Genomic DNA, 24,132 nt, shown 5'->3' with positions numbered 1-24,132 from the left:
CATACCTTCTTCTAATTTTATTGGTTGGTGCATTTCAGCTACTCACCGTTTCCTCATCGTTTTTCTCATTCCATTTGCAACACCACATACCAACAGGTGTGATTGCAACCAAGCGCTGGCCTGTATATTTTAACCTAAGCGATTTTATTGGTTAGTTTGTCGTAGTTTAGAAACGTGGTATATCGCTTGCTGAGAAGTGGTTAAGTACAGTTTGTTATACTTTGTCTAAATTAAGAAGTTAAAGTTTCGTATTATTTTGCGGTAATACAGAAATTGTCGAATTTCATTGATAGATAGTGAAATCCAAGCGTAAAGAACATCTATAGAACTATAGAATCGAAAATACAATGAACTCAATTATCTCACAATATTATCATTTTATGTACATGCGTAATAAAGTTATTTGCAATTATTTATCACGCAATTACAGCAAACTAATTGAGTTTTAAAATTAGAAACACGTAATTATAGTCAGTTGTTTAACAAATATCATCGGTAGGAATGACTAATCAAAAAAGAAATGAAAAAAAAAAAAAATTTAAAAATTTTATTATAGAAACTAAGTATCGATTTTAAGTTCTATGAATGGAATAAGCGACCATCAAATAGGTTCATTAACGATTATACAATACCTCATCCCTACTGTGAACTGTCAAAATAATTTAGCATCCTGAAATAGGCGGTATGGACAATGATTTTTGCCTGTCCTTTGTTAAAAAACACCAACAACTAAATTAGACAAAGCATAAATGCCCTCGCAGTTGAGTATATGCAATTGGACTCGCGCGTTGACGCTGCACTTATCCGCATTTGAAATAAAAAAATTCAAAGCTGAATCCATCCATAAAGAAAGTTACTAGAATAATTGATAAAAGGCGAATTGAAACTGACATTTGTGATTTTACCACTCCTTTTTTACGTAAAGAGTTTTTCGCCTTGTGAGTATAAAAAAAAACTCTTTATGTAAATATGGTAAAAAAATCAATAATAAATTATTTCCTTTGTTACTCTTATATTATTTATATAATAAATTATATTTAATAATCAGTATTCCGAGTATTTTATTTTCTAATATCGTCATATTTTCAAATTATTGCTTTGGTATCCTGATTTACAGTTGTTTTACAATGATTCTTCTACAATAATTTATCACTATCAAAACAATATACATAAATGAACTACGTAGGGTGTATTTTGATAGAATATACGATGGTGGTACTGTTTCTGATGTACACAATAACTAAATTGACTGGTTTAAAATTTTTTCCTAGTGCAAAAAAGCATAGCGCAATTTTTAGACGCGTAAATTTAACTTATTTTTTTTTACATAGGTACTACAGAATTGGCACCAATCAACCGTAGGTACAGTTTTTTTTTCTCGGCGTGAATTTTTGGCCAGTTCTGTATCTTAATCGATTCCAGAATATTATCAATTTTTTTTATGGATTAAGTGTTCACGGACCGCGCCGTTTGAACAGCGTTTACCTCAGTAAAATAATTACTGCTGTCAGTTTTAGTTGGGTGATCTTAATTGTGGCTATCGAAGTTTTAATCTTTCTTAATAGCGCTCTAGAAAAAAAATCCTGTTAAAGCTGCTAGTATCGTAGACTTAGAAATACGTTCAATCTATGGTCTTCCGTTTTCGAATATTAAAACACCGCTATGAAAAGTGGCCCTCTAAATAAAGTCGTATATTCTGCACTTTTGATTTAACTTCAGAAGTGTGAACGTGAAGCTTTATAAATATGATTTTGAGCGAGCAAATCTTGCAACCCATACTAGGTTGTAGGTGTTGCAAATTCTGTTTACAAATCTCTCAACTGAAAAGACTATTAGTCGGAAAACCGTGCTATCTTTTCTATTGAAAAGAGTGACAAGGACAGCACTAATTTTAGATTTGGTAATTTAAGATAGTTTCTATAGCAATATTGTCACCATTGTTAAAAAAAATGAGTCTACTTTTAGACTTGTCAATTTAGCGTAGGTTAAAAGAACCACCAAAATAGCCTCAGTAATAAGAAACCATCCATAACGTCTCGCATATTTTAGGAAAGTATTTCAAGATGAAAATAAGAATAACACCAACGTATTCTATATGACATTGTAAGAATGAAAAACTAAGCAATGCATTTTTTAGCGTAAATAATAATGTCAAGTTAAACACGCAATGTAATTTGAAAAGTAAAATTTGAGATTTCTTCATATAAGCACTGAACTGTGAACCGTCGTAGCGAAAGGTGGCCACATTGGTCTCAAAAACTCGCAAAAGCTGGTGACTAAGATTGGAATGATTTTTTAATATATCAGTAAAACATGTAGTATTAGTAAATCACAAAGAATAAGGAAGTTCTATCCCTTTTTAGCCGAGAGTATACACTACGCGACGCACGACGCCTGTTCGAGGCTGAGATCTCAGTGGAACCACGCGACATGATTGTAAGTTTATTATAATATGATCTTCACGAAAGGAGCAACCTATTAAGAATAGATTTTCAACCATACGGTGTTCTCCATGAAAACAGACTTTTTTTCTGTCATGCATAGATTAAATTGCATTTTTTTTTAATTTGCAGCAACGAGTTAGACAATTCTTTTCGTTCAGTGACTGTCTACCTTGTAACCTTCCGTTAAGAAGCGGCGTCGAAATCGATCAAAGGTAGGGTTTTAATATGCCGTACATCTTACTTAGGTTGTCACTCGTTATCAAATGAGATCGCAAATCAGCACTAGCTTCAATATAAATCAATAAGATTTAAAAAAAATAATCCAATTCCATACACGGCGAAACTATGTTTGTCTCTTGACTAGATTGGCTACAAACCTTACCTATAGCACGAATTATTTTCATAAATTTATCCAAAACACGCTTTACCTACGTTTATAATATAAACAATGAATTAAATACCAGAAGTGTACGGATTTTAATGCAGATAAAAACTATTTGGTACGTACAAGCAATTAATATTTCTACGTTTATTGTAAAGAAAATTATATTTATCACTTTATAAACATGTGTTACAACTGTGATTTCCGTACACCTCCATTTACAATAAATATTAGATATAAATTAGCAAAATAAGACAATTTGTCAAATGACTAGAAAAAGATCAAAATAATTTAGTGTAAATATCCTTTTAAATAAATATATTGCACGTATTATCCTAAATGTAAAAATAAGTATTCTTAATACTTAAGACTAGAGTATCATTGGTAGGTACTGAGAATGTTTAAGTATTAAAATAAAATTATCAACAAATAAAAAAAAATCAAGACTAGCATTTGTATATAAATAAAACAACTTTTGCTAAAGTTAGGCATACATACCTAACTGAAACAAAGTGAGTATCATTATCTTCGAAAACGAAGTTTGCCAATTGGCATTAAAATTTAAATACGTAATGGCTACGTTGCAAACGAGATGCAAGTACTACATACATCGTACTACATGTCCCTACATTAAAATGTATTTTCTTTGAAAGAAAGCGACGGTGTTCGATATATAACATAAATCGAAGTATTCCAAGAAGTAATTCACAGAAGAATTAATTTCACAAAATGTGAATGGTGGCCGCATCATCTATGCATTAAATTGTTCTACTTAAAACTACCAATAAATAAATAATTGTAACAACAATTAAATCTAAGTTATAGGTATGGGTGTGTGTATGTGTACATTACAATGGTTTGTTTTGGGCAGCCCTTAACGGTAACTTGAAAATGACATTGTAAGAATGGAGACCACGTATGAAACTTGAAATATTAAGTTATTATTAATTTGAAGATTTATTTCGTATATATTATGTACCCCCCAAAATGTATATAATGGATGTAAAATTGGAAATGCTAATAGATAAAAATACAGGGCGTCGTCAAATAAAACGTATCCAACCCTGATTAAGCTAATTTGAGACATTTCGTTAATGCCCGCAAAACTCGAAAGCAGCCAATGGAATTTGAATAAAAATAATTTAATATGACCATACACCAATTATTTATTATGCCTAAAAAATAATTGGTTTTGATATTTTAACGTCATGTATTATTGTTGACCAATGAGGACACAAACTACTTAATCTCTTAAGTGAACTTAATTCAGATTAGCTTTTTCTTGCTTAAAGACGTCCTGTTATTACTTTTGTTGATGCGATCGAGTTACTTTAATAGAAAAGTCATCACTAATCAATAGTGTTCAATCCACTTGCATCTGCATGGTAGCTCTAGAGCACGCTCAAAATAGTGCTTTTTTTTAAACTATAAAAAATTTAAATTCATACAAATTGCAGAGGTACATGTACTCATAGTAAAAGAACTACGAACTTCGTCTACTCTGCGGGTAGCTCGTAGAAACCGAGCGCCGCTTGAAAATGTTGTTTAAAATAGAGCTTCTGTATTTTATAATTCAATTGTGGGTGCATTTTGATTGCAAGGCTGCCCGTTAACATTTTCTCAGTGTTATATTCATCATTCACGTTCAGGCCGAGGTGATCTTGACCAACTCTTCTGAGACGACCCGCTGCTATAGTAGCTTCCGCTCGAGTGGGTTGACGGCGTGGGTCTCCGGTACGGTATTGGGCGTTTTCGTGCACTGTTATTTTGTTAGTAAAGAAAATTAGTTAGTAATAGAAGATGATTTTTGTTTTATAATTATAATAATGCGAAATCATTAGTAGTATTATATCATGATTTAAAAGATTTATGAGAGATCAGAATTAACTAAAGATGGGCGCCGGAAGGGGTTGCTAGTTGCAAAAACTTACAAAACTATAGATTCTAGAACTACTTAATACGCTCGCTTTTTGAGTGCTCTTTTTTACAGACTTGGTTTAGTATTAATTGGTTAAATCCAGTAATTTTATAAGCCATACTTAATAATATAAATTACTATTTAGTCAGTGTGTTACACCCAAACCAACGACCACATTTTGATATTCCGCCTCTAGGAAAAGAATAGACATTATCTTGGAAAGTAAAAGAGCTTTTTTAAAAGCTTGAGTCCCTGCGGGCATTTGCTGCTTATATCTTCATATTTTTTTAACAAGTTTTAGCGCCCGTTTTAAAAAGTTGTAATTTGTAACATAATATTACAAAATAAAATTAAAAATAATTCCGTGACGTCAATTGTTTCAAGAATTTGAACCCACATTAGAACAAATTCTTGAAAATTCTTGGTGGTTTTAAATTTCAAAATTGCGCTGGGTGATCACAACATCCACCCTACTTTAACGTATTCTGTATGAACCCTCGTAAAAAAATCCTGCCGGCGTCCATTAATCATGCTTATATAAACGATGACTTGACTTGTGACTATTTAGATATATCAGAAGTTAAGGCTGGCAACAGTATTATTTCAGAGTCTATTTAAATTTACTTTTTACAAAAGGCTCATGAAATTTAAAAGACAATTCCCGTAAAATAACACATCTTTAAATTTTAGACAACTCTTTTTGTGTCAATTTTGTAAAAATATGTTACACATTTGTCGTTTGCGAGCCTCGTTAATTATTTTTTACAAAGAAAAAAAAACGGAATGTAAATCTATTAAATGCAAACTACGTTTAAAAAATATCATGCAGAAATTAAAATACAAATAAAAACAACCTAAAATGTTTTTGATTCGAACTACTGGAAAAAAACAAAAAATATAATAAGCTTACCTTTACATGGAGGTCAATGCTGCAAGCGATAAAAACAAATCGATTAACCCTTTAACCGCCAAGACTGTGATTTCCCGGGCTTTTGCAGTAAGCAAGCCCGAAATATCACATGTAGACCATCTTATTTTGTAATGTATAAATGGTAGAGAGTTCAAGTGTGTGGGCATAGCTTGAGACTTGAAGTTTGATCAAACAAACTTTTCAGTGTAAGCACGAAAGTCGTGCAAATGTAATAAGTAGATTGTTGTACGGCTGCCGGCCTGTATTTGCAGTGGCCACTTATCGTTCTTACTAATATTAAAGCTAAAAGGAGTTAGTTTTAACGTGCTTATTTCGGAAACTACCAGTCTAATACAAAGTTTGTATGACAAACTTATCTTATAGTCTGAATAATATCGCATATTCTTTGGGCAAGACAGTTCTCAAATATCTAAAGAAAGATAATTAATATACTCAATATTATATGGATTACGTAAGGAATCGTTAAACTGATAAGAAATGATTCTGCTGCTATATGACGCTAATCGAACAATATGTATTGAGGTAGTGGGGCCAAGAATCTCCCAGTTCCATATTAGACGTTTTCGGATGAATTTTGAGTGCTAAATGAGGTTTTCTCTGTAAAACTCTGTATCTAATCTAATCAAATTTAAATTATTAATCATTTATATGGCTTCATTTTTATACAATTCAATTAAATATTTATCGATAGAGAAAAAATTTGAGTTACCTCGAACGAAAATTCGAAGCAACGAGGATTTGACGTAAGTAGTTTTATTATTTTATTCTTGCGATAATATAAAAAATACTTTATAAGTAGAAATAACAGAATAATTACTAATTTTTATTTATATTTCCGCCACTAATTGTAGGTAAAAACAATTTTATTTTAGTATAATTTTTGTATTGTATAAAATTTATTTTATATTGAACACGATGATTCCCGAAATTATCTAAAATTGCAAATCGCTTACGTCGCAAATTGAAATCAAATCTGGTTATGTTACCTTTTTTAGCTCCTTCAGGAAGTGGCGAATGACCTTGTCGTTTATAAAAGCATATTTTACACCATAATCTTTTTTAATGGTTTGGAAACCTAAAGGCCGTCAATTTTGTACTTTGGAAACTGAATCAGTGTTACAACGGAAAGTACCTAAACGACTATTCAAAGGAAGAATTTGACGCCTCAAACATAGTTAGTATAGTTTGTATGCGCTACCTGAAAACTGGATCAATCCTCAAGCCTCATATAAATTGCACGATATATTTGAACGTCTATAACTTGCATAAGACATAGATATGATGTAATAATGACTTAAAAAAAAAACGCCCAACTCAGGGAATTCACCTGGTGTAAATTTTGGAAGCAATGAGTTTAAACTCAAACCCATTTGAGCGTATTGCAATTATTAGTAATAACCAAGTATTTCTAATAATCGTATTTTAATCAAGTATTCAACACTCTAAGCAAGAAGATATTATAACCCTTGAGCTAAAAATTAAGTTATGAGCTAAAATAATTAGTTAAAATGCATGAGTTTAAACTCAAAAATCTCAATAGATAAAATATTCATACTTTTCAGATGTGAAGACTCTTTTGGCACTATCTATCTATTTACTCTATCATTTTGAATGTTCTCAAACATGAATTCCTAATTCTTTAGAATCTTTTAAATAATAACCAATGGATTATTAAAATTAGGTTCATCAAATTTTATTTTCATTTCTATATAATTTCCGTAGAATTAATGTAACATTAATGTTTTCTTATGTTTATGATATTTATACATAAACGATCTTGAAGTTCCTAAATATTCCTTCAACTATCGAATTTGCCAAAAGGTGCTTCAAACTGCGTACTATAAAAAGGTAATATAAACCAAAAAACTTTGAATGGTCTGGCGGTAAAAGAGTTAAAATTCTGAACAGTGTAGGGTGTATAAGATTCTATATATTTTTAATTTATCATGCAAAATGAAATAAAAACAAAATATAAATTTACAATACACTTTAATGTGATAACACAAAAAATAATTGAAACAAAACACACTTGAAATAAAATGTCCTTATAATATATAGCACAACTTCTACATCTGGCGTCACTTGCAATAAATTGGTAATTGGCAATAATTTTTATCATAGTTCATGTAATTCATCTTCTTCGATACTTGTATTTCTTTGACGTGTATGTTAGATCTATTATGGGCGCGCTACGAAGAAAAATAAAAATTTTATTAAACTGAACTTTTTTAAACTTCTTAGATACAAACGCAAACATTTCCAAGTACGTTAAATTATTTAAGCAAATAAATTATTGTTAATGAAATCAGAAAGACTTTCAAGGTTTTTTTTATGAGAAGAAAATCGATGGTTGACTTATTGATTTTTAATAATGGATTTCAAAACTGTTTAAAAATTATTCTTTAAACAACTTAATCAATGTATTATAAATACCAAAACTTATATAATATGTTAAAAACCTTGTTAGTAAGTATCAAAACAAAAAAAATGTTAGAACAAACATTTATGTTAAGTCATTTTGGAAAGAAAAATATTAATGTATGCGTGGCATGGGTTTACTTTAATATTTACATGCCCGAATAATATGTAGTCCAAAGTAAATAATTCCATGGAACCTATTGTTAAAAAAAAAAAAATGCTTGAATTGAGTAACAAAATATCGAATACATTTCCCTAAATTATTTACAACAGGACAAGTTGTATGTATGAAGTGGTTTTAAATCCATAGAAATTATGGATTAGAGACAGAAACGGCGAACATAAAATTTAACTAATTGGGGTATGTAAAAATATACAGATTTATAAAATAAGTAACTTAATGATAATTATGAACTAGCACTTCACTAATCCGAGCAACTAATTGTGTCTTCAGTACTCGTGCGCTACAATTTCGTGTATTTTTTATCTATAAAGAAAAAAACAAATAGTCACACAGCGGCAAAAATAAAAAAAAACAGCGCCTTAAGCTAGTTGGTTATCTGGCAGACAAGAAATTTTTATTTTCAAATTACGAACTCCTATTTTCAAATTGTGAAACTTGCGCCCACACCCACATAAAGGGCGTCGAGTTTAAGGTGCTTTGTTATGAAAGTTTTAAACAATCGACCAGATTTGCAATCAGCTTAAAATAATGTGTTATTGAAATGTTTCAAACACATTACCTTCGACGTCTATTAAAACAAAAGAAAATAAAGCCCAATGGATTACCATAGACAAGCGACACACAAAAAAAAATGTTAAATCACACAGACACATTATCGACGTTTATTAATTTATTATTAATTTATTTTACAAACAAAATTAATATACGTCAATTTAAGTGCAATTTACAAGCTCTGAGAAAAACAGTGCTTTTGATTTTTTTTCATTCAATAAAAACTTCAGTTAAAAGTATACAACGCATGTTTCTAATCATTGTAAAGATAAATCGAAGAATTCTTGAAACCGAAGAAGAATCTTAGTTTATAGCGAAATAATAAAACAAAGCACATAGACGAGGTTACGGTATACAGCATACCTTTGCCTTGTCAGTAAATAAAAAATCCAAAATGTTAGTTTTTTATACGTCCCAATTTTATTATCACATTAATAATTATTATTTCGGTTTAACTCCGATTTTTATCCTCGTAAGGCCAAAATAGTTCCAGGTTAGGATTGGTATCTCAACTTGTACCATGCAATATACATTACACAATTAATTTTGCCGGTAGACTTTCTTTCGGATAGTTTAATGAATAAAATAAGGTTTTCGGTATCAGTAAGTGTGCAAAAGGAGTAAAACTTATTTGTTTACTTATACGAAGAAACAGGTTGAGTCGAGTTGAATCGCATCAGGTCCGGTCCGGTTACGGTTCTAAAAAGGGTTTGAGTCCAAGGACGTCTCGTGTCTCGAAATTTACGTAAATTTAAATGTCTGTAATTGTTTCTGGAAAGTCTTGAGGTCCCGGATAGTCCCGGGACTGTGATAGTGAATGGTCTTGTGTCGTAATTTGAGAATGTCGAGACTCCTCGAACACTTATCGAAGTTTGGTACCGGTCCAGCTATTCCATATACATCGAGTCGCTTTTTGTAACGATGTTAAGCTAGCGATGACCTGGTCAGTAGAGGTTTGAGTATTAAATCCGGTCTACTGTTTTACTTTATCAAAGAATAAAAAATTGCCGCCCTGTGTCCATCAATTCGAGGCGTAGGTGTTAAGCCTTTAGACCAGAACACAGTATTTCAACAACTCTTCTTAGCGAGCTCTGTCACAAAAAGCCAAAATAAATTTTAATATTATAATTTCTTTTAATTTATTCCCGACTGCGCCGAAAGAAGTTTCACTTCAGCCAATATTATAGAGGAGAAAGAAAGAAATAAAATTCTGGGAGTTTAGGAGCAGATGGCCTTGAAATTTATTTCCAATCGGAAACTACTATACCATTGATATCGCGTCTTGTTTTTGATTTTATTGTATATTGTGCTTCTTTAACGTAGGAAAGCAACTCCTGATATGTACATTGCATTGTACGCGGGGCCTTACGAGGTGTATTTAGTGCAAGGTTAGTGTTCCATCAAAAGCACTGCTGTTTGTGTGTCGGTACCTCGTGATCCGTCGCCGGTCCAAGAAGCTGGGCGAACCGGCGCGGCGCGGGATCGATGGCGATCGAGAGCGCGCGGAGCCGCGGTCGCTCGATCTACGGTAATCGGCGTACACGCCCGTCATTGTTCTGTTCGTTACGCACGTTACGTTACGTGTACGTGCCGCATGCATCGCGTATTATACGTTCGGGAAACATCGAAAATTAATGTTAATTCCTTTAAATCCTTCATTTTATTCAATAATATTTGTAGAAATATGAGACTATCGAATATTGAAAGGCTAATCCACACATACTCAATATAACACAAGGTAACGGTAAATTTTATTAAGACCCTATTCAGTATTCGAGGGTTATAGTGTCAAAGAGGCATAATTATAAGCTTTACCATATGCAACTCTTAACTAGCCGATTCCAGATTTTATGGAATAAATAGTGTCAATAATTATATTATTAATTCGTTCGTGAGCGTTGTCGTATTTCGTTTGTAATACTAATGATTTTTTACTTAAACAGGCCGAATGATGCAGACAATAAAATTAAAATACTTTTCCCATGAAAAAACTATCGAATTTTTCTTTTGGGTCTGTTCTAAGGTAAGAGATAATTACCTTGAAGAACGAGAAGAACGCGATGAACTTGATGATCGAGAACTTCTGCTGCTATACGAACTGGATCTACTTGATCGGGACCGCCTGGAAACATTTATATATTTTGAAACTTGAAAATAAAAACTGAATCAAGATGCAGTACACTTCCACTATAGCCCCCAAATGCTTTCCAAATTAGAGTGTTACTACGCAGACAATTATTAGGCATAACATTGGCTTAATATTGCAATTTAAGGCACGGATTAGTAATCTAACTGAGTAGTAACTTCGCGGTTTTAATATTTAATATTCAGGTGTAAGGGAGTCCTTAGTTGTTATTTAATGATTGAAAAAGCAGCAGTAGGTTCCTGATTTTCATCTACTCCCACAATAAGAATGGGTTAATGCCGTAGCCACATTAGCCCAGTGCGCATTGGTGGATTTTACTCACCTTGGAGAACACTATGGAGAACTCTCAGGTATGCCGGTTTTAGAAATGTGTAACGTAATAAATGTCTATTTAATTACGTTACATAAATTTTATAATAATATTGTTGGAATTTGCGCGCGGGCAATCTTCCGAAATGTCGCGAAACTGGTATCCCGGCGCGAGGGGAGCGGTGCGCGGGGACCAGCCGCGCTCGCGGCTTTCTAACTTCGCGCGGCTCGTCAGTCGCCCAGGTCTCTGCTAGAGGCTGGACGCCGCGCGGCCGCCGTGCGGCCGCCGCCGCGTTATTTTTCTTACGACTCTCACTTGATTGCTGTTTTTTTTGCCTTAGACCTTAGGGATGCTTACCCTCGAGCTATCTAGGCCCCGTGTATCGGGTAAGTGTTGAACGATTCCTTAAAGTTTAGACGTTAGAATATCTTTTAATTAGGTAAATTACACGCATGCGGGTCGGCCATTACGCTCGTTGCCTTTGTTCTTTGTTCTCGCACATTGACCCATGCAATTGATCATATTTGGCTTAATCCTTGCATATTCTTTGTTAAAATTTCATCTAAATGTTTTAATTCCTTTTTTTTTTATAATTAAGTTTCCTATTTCGATAAATTCCCAGATTCTCATACTATAGTAGTTCTCTGTATTTTGCTAATAACCTCGCGTACCTTTTGCTATTTGCTATCTTTTAATTAATATTAGTCTTAATGTCTTTTGTTTTATTTTAATGCTTCTCACGCTCTCATAATGTAAACTCCGTCTGATTGTGAACAACGCATCCGCCATCTTGCGCAGTGCTTGCCGCTTAGCTGAGCCACGTGTTTGCAATCAGACGAGTTGAAGCGGAATTATTTTTCACACGCTGGACGAAAATTCCAGGGTTCGAGTTTCGAGTCTCAAGTTCGAGTTTCAAGTCTCAAGTTCGAGTTTCGTGTCTCAAGTTCGAGATCTAGTCTCAAGTCTCAAGTTCGAGATCTGACGTCACCTCCGACGCCATCTCCTGGTGCAGCTGAAGACCACCTCGTCTTCGCCTGCCTCGCTTCGAGTTCCTCGCTTCGAGTTCCTCGCTTCGAGTTCCTCGCTTCAAGTTCGAGTTCAAACCCAAGTTCCGGGTTCGACTCTCTACTGTTGTCCGACGCCGATCTCCGGGTGCAGCTGAAGACCACCTCGTCTTCGCCTGCCTCGCCTCAAGTCTCAAGTTTCAAGTTTCAAGTTTCAAGTTCCGGGTTCGACTCCCTGTTGTTGTCGACGTCACCTCCGACGCCGATCTCCGGGTGCAGCTGAAGACCACCTCGTCTTCGCCTGCCTCGCTTCGGGTTCGACTCCCTGTGGTTGTCGACGTCACCGTCAACGTGCCGTCTCCTGGTGCAGCTGAAGACCACCTCGCCTTCGCCTGTTCCTTCTGGGCCACGCAATCAACGGCTACAAGGGCCACTGCAGAATTTGGAAGCGAACTAATTGACGGGCCCTTTCACCCACGACCGCTGACCTTGTTACCCTAAATAAATTTGTGATTACGAGTTCCATCTTTTAATACACTCTAACTAGAACCGCAACAAATGTTTACTTTCACCGTTGAAGCAAGTGATATTTTATTGGCTTAAAACGCACATAACTAAGTTAGAGGTGCGTGTCGGGATTCGCCTCCCCGAAAGTGAAGTCAAAGTCCTACTCTGGGCTTTCACCGCCTCAATCAGCTAAGATTCGCAAAAGTTTAATTTCCATGATAAGCTCAGTCCATTCGCACTGACGTTTCAGAATATTCTATATTTTTAATTAAATGTCAACACATTTACTTTGAGTTCAATATTTGAGGAGTTGAACTATACAAACTTACCTTGAAGAAGAGTATGAACGCGATCTCGACCGGGAAGATCTTGATCTGGAGCGGGACCGGGATCGGGATCTTGAACGCGAGCGGGACGACGACCGTGACCAGCTGCGTCGGGACGTGCTTCTATCGTGTTTCTTCTTTACTTCCGGGGAACTTTCTACATTCACTGGTGCTTCCTTTTTTGGACTATCAACTTTAATCGGAGTTTTATTGATAACTTTAGGGGTCAACTTGTCAACTAATTTGAAACTTCCTTTTTCCAAAGCTTTTTCTTTTTCCTCAGGGACTTTTTCCTGGACGGCCTGCGAAGTCGAAGCACCGTCCGAATTCTCCTCGATCCGCTTCCGCTCCATCGAAGCTTTCGCCATTAAAGCTAATTTCTCTTTAAGTCTGTTCAACTCTTTGTTATCCATCTCCTCTTGTCGGGCTCTTTCGTCGAGGCTCAGAAAGTCGTCTTCCGAATCTTCATTTTCGCTGGATGAACTGCGCATACATGCGGCTTTTGGTTTATTATATTTCTCGGCGGAGTCTTTACGTTTCTTTTTCTTTGGCTGAAGGTCAGATGGCGATTTAATATATTTCCTCTTATCTTTTTCTGGCAATTTTTCAATAATGTCGCGATATCTCTCCGGACTGCGACGCGCCGGTGAGTAGCTTAGGCTCGATGTGCTACGGCTCCTGTGATTTGACCGCGACCTAGACCTTTCTTTGTGAGATTCCTTGTGATCATTCCTCTCATTATCTATTCTTTGGTCTGGGTTGGGCGACAAACTCTTTTTAGCTTTTCTGTTTGGTGTGCTGCTTTTTCGCTTCCCCTTCTTCGAGTGTCGACGCTCGGGTGAAGAAGACTTCGATCTACTCCGTAAAATTTTTTTTCGAGTCTTTTCCACTGGTGTGGGTGACTTTTTTCTTTGCTTACTGTCATCACGTTTCTGTTCTGATGATTTTGAACTACTTTTATACATATCTGGTTTCTTTTCATTTGCTTTTCGATCCGGAGATTTATTTTTTGTGTATTCTATAGATGAACTGCGCCGTCGTTTCTCTTTCGGGGGAGATTCACTTTTCTGTTTTCGTGTGGTTTTAGTTACTTTTGACTTTGGCGGTGCTTCATTTTCAGAGTCAGAAGACGAAGAGCGCTCGGCTCTAGCGGTTTTGTAATATCTCTCAGGTGCCTTCCGTGATTGCTTCTTATTTGATTTGATTTCAGGCGCAAGTTCCTGATATGCTTGAGATGCTTCCGGTCTATCTCTTGAAATACTTCTATTCTTATTTCGTTTGGGTTCATCGCGATTGTCCTTGTAGTGTCTGTCATTGTCATTTCTGCGTCCTTTGTCGTCTTCATTTTTTCGAAATTCTTCCTGACGACTACCTCTATACTCAGGCGACTCGCTTCTTTCTTGTCGCTTTTTGTCGTTTCGCTGTTTAACCTCTTCTTTTGACTTTTCTTTTTTATTGTTATAAACGTCTTTCCTGTTATTTTCAGGCGAAGGACTTCTGCGTCGTCTTTTTTCTGGAGGTGGCGAGTCACTTGATTGTCGTTGAGGTCTCCTGTCTCTATTTTCATATTTCTTGGACGTTGGTTCCTCGGATTCGGAACGAGACGGTGATCTTTCCCGCTCACGTTTCGACTGCCTAGAATCCCTTGATTTTTCATAATCCTCTCTGTTTTTATCTGCTTTGCTTCCGTAATATTTTTGCCTATAATCTGGTGACCTACGTTCATCTCTGCGCCTTGTGTCCGGTGATGGCCTGCGTTCATCTCTGCGCCATGTGTCCGGTGATGGCCTGCGTTCATCTCTGCGCCATGTGTCCGGTGATGGCTTTCGTTCATCTCTGCGCCTTGTGTCTGGAGATGGCCTTCGTTCAGTAGATCGCCGTTTCTCAGGCGATCTGCGTCGATCGACTGATCTACGTCGATCAACCGATCTACGTGGCTCAGCTGACTGACTTCGTTCGTCGCGCCGTCTATTGGAATAGTTTGGTCTTGAATTTCTTTGGTTATCCTCATACCAACTATTGCGCTCTTCATTTTCCCAATTCTTTTTTCGGCTGTCATTATCTTGCGGCTCACTAGGACGTTCCCAATTTTTTTTACGTATATCACTGGATTCGCTTGGACGATCCCTTTGTTTTTCTTTAGTCTGCTTTACTGGAGAACTGAAACAATGAAGTCGTTAAGAACGTGTTCTTGATCCTATAGTAAAGTTGGTGTATATGGGTCCTTAGTTTCATTAATTTACTAACCTCTCCCGGCTAGATGGTACACTGCTTGCCCGGCGCCTGCTTCCCGACTTTTTCTGTTCAAAAATCAATATTAAATCATGAAAATCAGATTGCAATAATTTGGCAATTAACACCAGTGCCAATACAAGAATACTAGTGGTTATGGCAACAAAACACATATTTACTTCAATAATCTGAAATTCCTCACTTCACGAGTCTTTGGTAGTGATTGAAAAATTTCTAAAAATAAAATAAAAAAACAATAATTTTTACACATGCACTTCTATTTAGAACGAGATAAAACAATTTAGAGGCGTTAACTTAAAATTCACTGTTTAAAAAAGCTACTCACGAAAGCGAATACTGATTAAAACATTAATTCAATGGACGTATTGTTAGGTATTTTTGTACTTTTTATTATATTACATTACAATAAAATATTTATCCATAACACTCTCTTTTGTAGAAATGTTCATACTTAAATAATATAGGATTTGGCACTAGTGCATGTACTCCTTTTTACACAAAATATCATCTAGTTTAGTAACCACATTGCAATGTTAATAGAAAGTTCGTAAGATACTTAAATACATAAATACATGTATTACACAAAATCAAATGTAATATTTCGGGACGTACCTTATGCAACAAACGGTGGTGGTAGTGTATACCATTTAAACATGTGGAGCATCCTTAATTAGTTTTGAGTCAATGAGAAGAGGGAGAATGTTATGGATTAGTTACATTTTTATAAACAATCAAGATCAATGTGGAGATTAAACAATGTGCGATACAAAAACGTGCTTATATCCGGCACTGAAGACTCAAAATTTAATGCAGATCAACGTTACACTTCAACATTTACCCATAGTTACGTTTAAAGGTCTGATCAAACTGAGGCGATTTAATGAAGTTCTTTCGCTAGCAAAACTTATGCCACTTTCAGCTTGTTTCTTAATTTCCCTTACTGCTTTCTGTTGGTTAGAGGACCACGTAATTTTATTGTTGACTTGTTAGCCGTAGCAATAGAAGAATCACAAGACTCGAGGATAAATTTGTGTGAAAAAGTAATTTAAACCGCGAGATCAAAATTAAATTCCGTTGGGATGGGACTCGGCGCCCGTCTTTAGTGTCGTGTCAATCTAGGATACTCCGTTTGAACACGTCCATGCGAGTCAGTGGAGAGATTGGTCGCGAGCGACTTCCGTCCTTTGTTCCTACTCAGATAGCACCTCAGTTTGAACAGAGCGTTACATCAATCGTGATCAGTAGCCCTAGTACAAGGATTACTCGCTTGCAATTGAAGAGTCGTTTTCGAGTATGGAAATACTTGAACATCGGAGTAAAATTGATCTTATTGGTATTGTTTTAAAGCTCAAATTTTCCTGCAAATCTGTCTGCTTTTTACAGTACATTTGCAAATCAAAAATTCAGGATTCCATTAGGTCCATTTCACTTGGCGATACATAGTTTAATATTCGAAAACGACTTCTCGATTGCGAGTGAGAATAAATTGTACTAAGGGTATAGATAATAATTGAGTATCGAATAGTTATCAAAGAAACATGAAAGCACGTTTTTCCAATACACATGAGGGCATTCACGCTGCAAATAGCGATACCACCATCTTTTTAAAAGTTCTACGAAAGACCATGCATTAAACGGTGCATAAGACCCTGACAATTGCCCATATTGTATAATCTCTTCGCAAATTAAGTTAGTCACAAATGTATATGAAAATGCAATAACAAATTTAACACATATCATTTTAGTTTTCACCTAACAGTGTTTTATTGAGTGTTATTGTTTTGTGATATACTTACAGTATACGTTATTTCTTCAGATAAAGATGGCTATCCTATGAAATGATGCACAGTTAAACAGATAATTTTTACTGTCTATTTTTTGTATTTACAAACAAATATAAATAAAATTAAAAAAAAAATATATTGTAAAAAGACATTAAACCACAAATCAGATTTTATGCCCATGTCGGATTGTATGTCCGTTTAAAAATTTAAACGGCTCGAGTAATTTCACAATAATTCTAAGATGCTCAGGGGATTTGTATAGAAAAGGAAAAATATAGCAAAACAAAATTGAAAAAAAAAATATATTGTAAAAAGACATTAAACCACAAATCAGATTTTATGCCCATGTCGGATTGTATGTCCGTTTAAAAATTTAAACGGCTCGAGTAATTTCACAATAATTCTAAGATGCTCAGGGGATTTGTATAGAAAAGGAAAAATATAGCAAAACAAAATTGTGATAACTACATTCCACAGCTTATGGACGAATGCATAGAAAAATATAGGGATGTGTAAAATAATTTATACAATTAATATAAAGTTAAAATTTTGAAAGGTATGTGCAAAAGATTCCAGAGCATTTCATGTAAGATCAACAAGATCGGTATTATTATGGTTCAAATAAAAAGAAAGCACAGTGCTACGTAGGCTATTGACATTATCCTCTAGAGGGCGTTATGAGTTAAGGTTGGTGACATGTCAGTGTATTTGTGACAAGAAATTCCCCCAAAAAGAACTTAAAGCTATTAAACATATTACACACTCATATCATGGACCCAATATTACCATCACTACCTCTTAAAATTACAAGAGACAGTAATCACTATGAAGAACTTAGAATTCAAAGATTATGTAACTTCATTTCTTTTGAGACACAAGCAACAAAAAATATACTGTTATTCCATTTTAAAGGAATATCTAGATATGTATCGGTCAGGATCTTCCGGGACAGTTATATCTATTTTTATTCGATATTTCAGTGTACACAATGAAAGACTCGTTGGTCTAATGATTTTATTAGCACAGATCAATAAGTTTTGGGTTATATTTTCTGGGTCGGGTGTATTCAACAAATTCTCAATACCAGCTCATCATTATCACCTCAACCAATTGACTGCTGGGCATAGGTATTTTGTAGGAAGTTCCGAAATCCACGGTTCTGGATCGCTTGCTTCCAGCGGCTCCCAGCTATTCGTTCGATGAGAAAATATCAGGTCGGAATTCGTTAGTTAAGCTAACAACTCCAATTACTAATACGTGTTAATAACCGTTTAAGGTTCCACATCACTCTCTCCTATTTTGCATTTGTAGGCTGATGGTGTTATACATCGTTCGATTGACACGAATAAATCGGATCGGATAAAGGAGAGTGTTTCTTCTCATCAAAATTCATTTATTTCAAGTAGGCCTAATATAAGCACTTTTAAAACGACAAGTCTGTCTGTTTAAAGTGACTCTACTACCATCTCGGAAGGCAGATTAAATAGAAGCCGGCAAGAAACTCAGCAGTTGCTTTTTTCCAACATAAATTATTTAAATTTTAATTTTCATTTTTCTATCTTGTGAGAGAGGAAAGCGGAGCCGAATGCTTTCAAGCAACCTTGTCATTAAGCCTCGCTGTAATAAATGTGTACTGGACGTCCTGATGTCTCCAATATGGAAAAGTGTTTATATGTATGCTAGATTTTTTTTGTCAATCCCTGAAGGACTCCTGACCGTGGTTTGGTTGATAAATTATGATTTTTTTTTTTTTGTGTTACACATATCGTGTTTAAATATGAATCTTCAAACAAAACAATATACAAAGCCTAAACTTTTTCAATAATTTTATAAAGCTACAAAGATTTTTTGGGTTTTCAACAAAATTCCGATAACCTTCGATAAGAATTGGGCTGTAAGTTTTGGCCCTTTACCATTTTCTTTACTTGATTGACGCGTAAGCAATAGATCGTGAGTTACATTATTATCAGGCTGATCCCCACGCTTGGGCCAATCAAACAGTCACCAATCAAAGTGCTCTAATGCGAGACTGTGAGGCATACTGAGCCTCTAGCAACGGCCTTTTTGGGATAGGTCTACTAAAAATGGCTTCATTATTTTCATTAAAAAGACGATATATAACAAAAAAAAAAAGATTTGTTTATGTACAGCATCTGTCCGAAACACAATCTTTGAATAATAAATGACCTAACCACAAACTGCTAAATCATATGGCAAGTCAGTAATCACTGGCCTAAACTGATATTTACCTTCTTTTTCTTCTGGCGTTCCTCTTCGGAGCTGGAAGCGCTGTCACCTTCTGAACTGCTGGAGCTCTCGTTTGGCGACTTGGAGCGTTTCTTCTTTTTCTTGTCTTGTCTAAGACAAACAGAATATACATTATATATATTATGTCGACCTATTATCGGCCCAATACAGGGCACACGTCTCCTATCAGCAAGGATAGCTTGCTTTCTGAGTCCAAGGCCGATTCCCATAACTGGACAATGATTTTGTAATGAACATAAATGTTTCTCAGTATCTGGGTATCTGTATATTAAAAGTATTTATGTACTATTCATATAAATAATCCTCCGTCAGCAAAGTACTCATAACTCAAGCTACGCTTACTTTGGGGCTGTGTGTATTGTCATAGTTTATTTATTTATTTTGCTCTCCAGGAAAAGGACGAAATGCTATCTTCTGCCACAGCTTTATCAACTCTCGAGTGTTAGCGGACATATGTAAATAATATCCAAATAACATACTTTTAAAAATAAACGGGTTCAATTTCTGCTACTCCTTATTACCGGGATTTGGAAGACGGACATTCTATCTCTTGTCAGGGAGTATAATCCGTGCAGAAAAAGAAGGGTTGGTCAAGTACAGATTGGTAAAGTACACCAGCCCTCGGAGAACATTGTGTAGAATTCTCAGGCATGGCGTTTTCTTCACGACGTTTTCCTTGACCGTTAAAGAAAATAATATTTAATTGCAATTTATTATTATAACAATAATATTTACAAAAGAAAATCAACCGATAACAAGTTTCGCGTACAACAATAATTGTGACGCAAAATTATACAGGAGGCACTAGTTTTCATTGTTCATTTTTTATTTTAGAAGGCTTAAAATATCATCAGAGGCGGCTTCTCTGTCCCATGGAAGGGGAGCAGAACTGTGCTCAGATTTTATTGAATATCAGTCGGTTAAAAGGCTAGAGTATTTCCATAATTTGACTCACTAAACTTTACATTTAAAGCAATAAAAATCGGCTTATATTAGTGATTGCTTTTATCTTTAAAATCTCGTTTAAATAGTTTGCATACCTACGAATAAATCTCCACAACATTTTTCTTTGACTGAAAATAAATGATCCTTTAGATATTTATTCAACGCGAAAATAAACCACATAAAATTAGGTTAAAAGAAAACACTTGCCTTTTAGTTAATTCTAGCTTCACCTGTCTAAGTTTACAAAAAAAACATTAACATCTTTTTGAAATAAAATAACAAACTAATACAAGATGATATTTTTATGGCTCCATGCGTATGTCATTGGAGTAAACAGTTTTGGCTCTAATGGTCGCCAGTTGAAACGTTCATAGAATACATGTTAGTAAAAATAAAAAAAATTATAAATGCTTCAGTGGTACATATAAATAAGACTGAAGATAAATTAAAACCCTTATATATAATAAGGTTTTAATTTATACTTTAATTAAAAAATACTCAATATGTTAAAAGGAAGGGGAATTTTACCCAAACAACTAACAGAGCAAGCTAAAAATCTGAAAAAAGTAATAACTATAATAAGAGCGTGCAAAACTTTTGTTCAAGTCATTTCACGGCTTTTATGGTCACCTCGATGATCCTATTGCTATTTTATATTGCTATTACATATTTGTTTTAAGAGATGGTCGAATAATTTTAGCAAGCATTTTACTCTTTAATGTACGGAACACGTTAAACATAATTCAAACTTACTATTGAATTTAACTTACTTGTCTTTCTTATTCTTCTTTGACTTTTTCTTCTTAGATTTTTTGGCTTCTGGTGATGTACTGGAATAAGATAAAAATAATACATATGTAAAGTTAAATTACTCGTAAATACATTCAAAGTATACTTTTAGGCTAGGGATAGATGCGTTTTTATCGGTCAATAATATCACATGCGTTATTGCGCCTCGATTGTTGCCAAAGTTGAGTGAGTCTACTCAGTACAAACATACCGTCTTGAAGCTTCAAAAATGCTTATAAAGTAATATTGAAATCTTCTTTTGTTTTTCTAATGCATCTGTAATATCACAGCAGTGTGTAACTTATTTGCCGTACTAATAATGTACTGAAAAAAGAATAACTTATCAGATATTTTTGACTGATAATAACGCGCTTGTGACGAACCTTTATTGAAATCGAGTGTATTTAATAATTCATAATATTGTATAAAAATAAAAAAAAAATGTTGTATAAAAATAAAAAATAAAAGTTGTATAAAGTATTGATTATGCCATCTCTCACATAAAGTTGCCAAACATTAAGAAAAGAAGATGAAGAGAAACTGGCCAGCTGCCAAAGAAAAATTTAAAGGATCATGTTGGGTTTAAGAGTTAAAGGTCGAGTAAGTAATAGAAAGATTCGAAAGATATCAAAACTTGTATATATAACAAAAAGGATAAGAATTGTTGTTGCAACAAGAGAGACCGATTAAAAAATTGGCGGAATGGGTTCCAAGAAATAAAACGAGGAAAAGAAGACGACAAAGAAGGCACCTCCTTCTTTTCATCAGAGGTGTGGCCCGGATGCGAAAGGCTCGCGACAGAAAGCTTTGGCAAGACTTGGGGGAGTAGGCCTCCGCCGCACCGTAGGCGACTTAAACGTAAATGTTTAAAAAAAAATAGTATGTACGTATGTAAAGTATTTATAAAATTGTAATACTTTTTAGAAATAAAGGCATTTTTATTTATTTTATTTATTATTGTATAGGTTTATTAAGCAAGCTATATAAGGCTGTAATGCAAGTTGGTATGGCGGTACTAATGTATGGGATATTAGTTCATAAAGAAAAACATTTATACTAGTAATTTTCCCCGGGATCAATACTTTTCCTAGACAAAGTAGTCATAAAAAATACGCAATGACAACCATTAGATCAGCTGTGTTTGCAATAGCAAAAATTACATAGATAGGTAATATTATAATCTACACTTACGTTCGCGCACACATACGAAACAGAAATGTGATTTCAAGTCATTAAAATTGGTTAGGGTTGTCAAATATTTTTCTGGGTTACTATAAAAGCTGAATTATCCGTTTCATAATTTCTCTTAATCAAAAAGCTATGACTGATATTTTTTATGGGCTGTGCCCAGAAGCGTGCGTAGAGGGTATGCACAGGGTATGTAAATGATATAAAATAAAAAAAAATCTCCAGTCCGAATGATAAAAACCTTAAGAATAGAATTGTAAGTACCTATTAGTATACACTAAGTATTTATAACTCTTACTAGAGATTTACTTCATTTTATATCATCTGCATACCTTGTGCATACCCTCTATGCACCCGTTGGCTGTGGCCTAGGAACCCTTTTCCAGCCAGGCTTGTATAACATCACGCTACGACACCGGGAGGCAATTCCAGTATATGTTCAAAACACCGTAATCCTGAAGTGTTAAAGCAGTTAATAAAATAGCTCAAGTTACTAGACTTTAATAAGGCTTTTATCGACACATCAATTAAAACTTATTAAACTACAAGGAGGAGGAGTAATTGAATGGCCCAATTCAAGAGATCCTACTCCAAATAACTCGACTTACCGTGCCTTTATTATGAAATTTTATTTTTAACTTAATTTCACTAAATTAAAATATAAATCTTATCAAAAACCAGTAACAGAACTTTCCTTTTTTAAATTTTTTGCACATTTCATAATGATTATGCTAGGATAATTAAAAACTCTGCTATGTCAATTCTGTAGGTAAACGTTGCTCGAATTGGACCATTCCATTGTAAATACTGTGATGTCACCGTTTTAATGGAGGTGTAGGTTCATTATATTACCTTCGCTTCTTTTTCTTCTTGCTGACGTGCGTGTCGCGAACAGAAGAGTCCCTCTCATGGCTGGGTGTCCTCACTAGAGGATACTTCTGAGCTTCGTCACGCGCCCTCCTCTCTGGGTCCAGGCTCGTCCCCTCCACGAACCGCGGCGATATTCCGAAAGCGTCCCTGAGCCGCGCATTTTTCTCTTGTTGAGCCTCCGCCACCGCATGTGTTTCGCGCACACTGGAAATTCAGCAAAATTTCAAAATGGCCGCCGATACAATCAAATTTTCATAAGAATCTTTTAATTTGTGGAGAGCTAAGTTGCTATTTAACTGTTGAAGTCACAATCTTGTGAATTTAAATCTCATCTAAAATAGTATAACGCATAAGCTCCAATTTAGCTGGAAACAAGGTTATATTTACCTGTATAGCACCTAAGTGCGCTAGAATAGGGAAATAGTCAATTAATTCATATAGGTAAATACTAGTTTATCTAAGTCGTTCACAATCAATCTACTGCGGCACGGAATCGTAAAGTTATATTTTATGTAGCGTAGCGTGAAATCGTTTAAAAATCCGATTATATTACTAACGAAGGCGTGACATTTATAGAAATGCGATATTATTGATTTCTCGACATTCGATCAAGTTAGCGTATACTGCGGTGATTAGTAAATCGGTACAATAACACACCTTATGACGGATCGCATCGATTTCCTCTCCTCCTCATTGGAGAGACAGACCTGCAAATTGTTGTTAACATTGTTGCGATTGGAGGCGCAACTGCATCGACAACAGCAGCTTCTGAGTCCCTCCAGAATGGTCCTCAGAGCTGGTTCTAATGGGTCTGTCATGATGGGGGGATGTCTGATCGGTTCGATTGACAGGTCTGGGTTGGGGTCGTGCGAGGAGGCGCGCGTTCTACGCGAGCCGGCGAGGACCGCCTGGA

At 35.0% G+C, this 24,132-nt stretch overlaps 1 protein-coding gene across 11 annotated transcripts in view; it reads right to left on the bottom strand.

Annotated features, from left to right (window-relative positions):
* Positions 1–4,390: 4,390 nt before the first annotated feature.
* LOC120624764 (serine/arginine repetitive matrix protein 2) overlaps positions 4,391–24,132 on the bottom strand; it is a 36,618-nt gene continuing 16,876 nt past the window's right edge. Inside the window, exons 4-14 of one of the 11 annotated variants that reach the window (XM_039891483.1) lie at positions 23,202–23,423; positions 21,143–21,202; positions 20,580–20,606; positions 20,468–20,500; positions 19,409–19,517; positions 15,370–15,422; positions 13,126–15,282; positions 10,868–10,951; positions 10,260–10,385; positions 5,655–5,673; positions 4,394–4,585 (exon numbers count right to left, since the gene is read on the bottom strand). In XM_039891483.1, coding sequence (XP_039747417.1) covers positions 4,517–4,585; positions 5,655–5,673; positions 10,260–10,385; positions 10,868–10,951; positions 13,126–15,282; positions 15,370–15,422; positions 19,409–19,517; positions 20,468–20,500; positions 20,580–20,606; positions 21,143–21,202; positions 23,202–23,423 — 2,959 coding nt within the window. In that variant the 3' untranslated portion in view covers positions 4,394–4,516. Of the gene's footprint in view, positions 4,586–5,654; positions 5,674–7,653; positions 7,865–8,115; positions 8,581–10,259; positions 10,386–10,867; positions 10,952–13,125; positions 15,283–15,369; positions 15,423–19,408; positions 19,518–20,467; positions 20,501–20,579; positions 20,607–21,142; positions 21,203–23,201; positions 23,424–24,132 lie in introns of those variants that run through there. The other 10 variants (XM_039891486.1, XM_039891481.1, XM_039891482.1 and 7 more) reach the window with 10 other exon arrangements.

Source organism: Pararge aegeria, chromosome 6, assembly GCF_905163445.1.
Source record: "Pararge aegeria chromosome 6, ilParAegt1.1, whole genome shotgun sequence".
Classification (NCBI taxonomy): Eukaryota; Metazoa; Arthropoda; class Insecta; order Lepidoptera; family Nymphalidae; genus Pararge; species Pararge aegeria.
The sequence above is the reverse complement of the archived record's forward strand: the minus strand, read 5'-3'. Positions and strand labels throughout refer to the sequence as shown.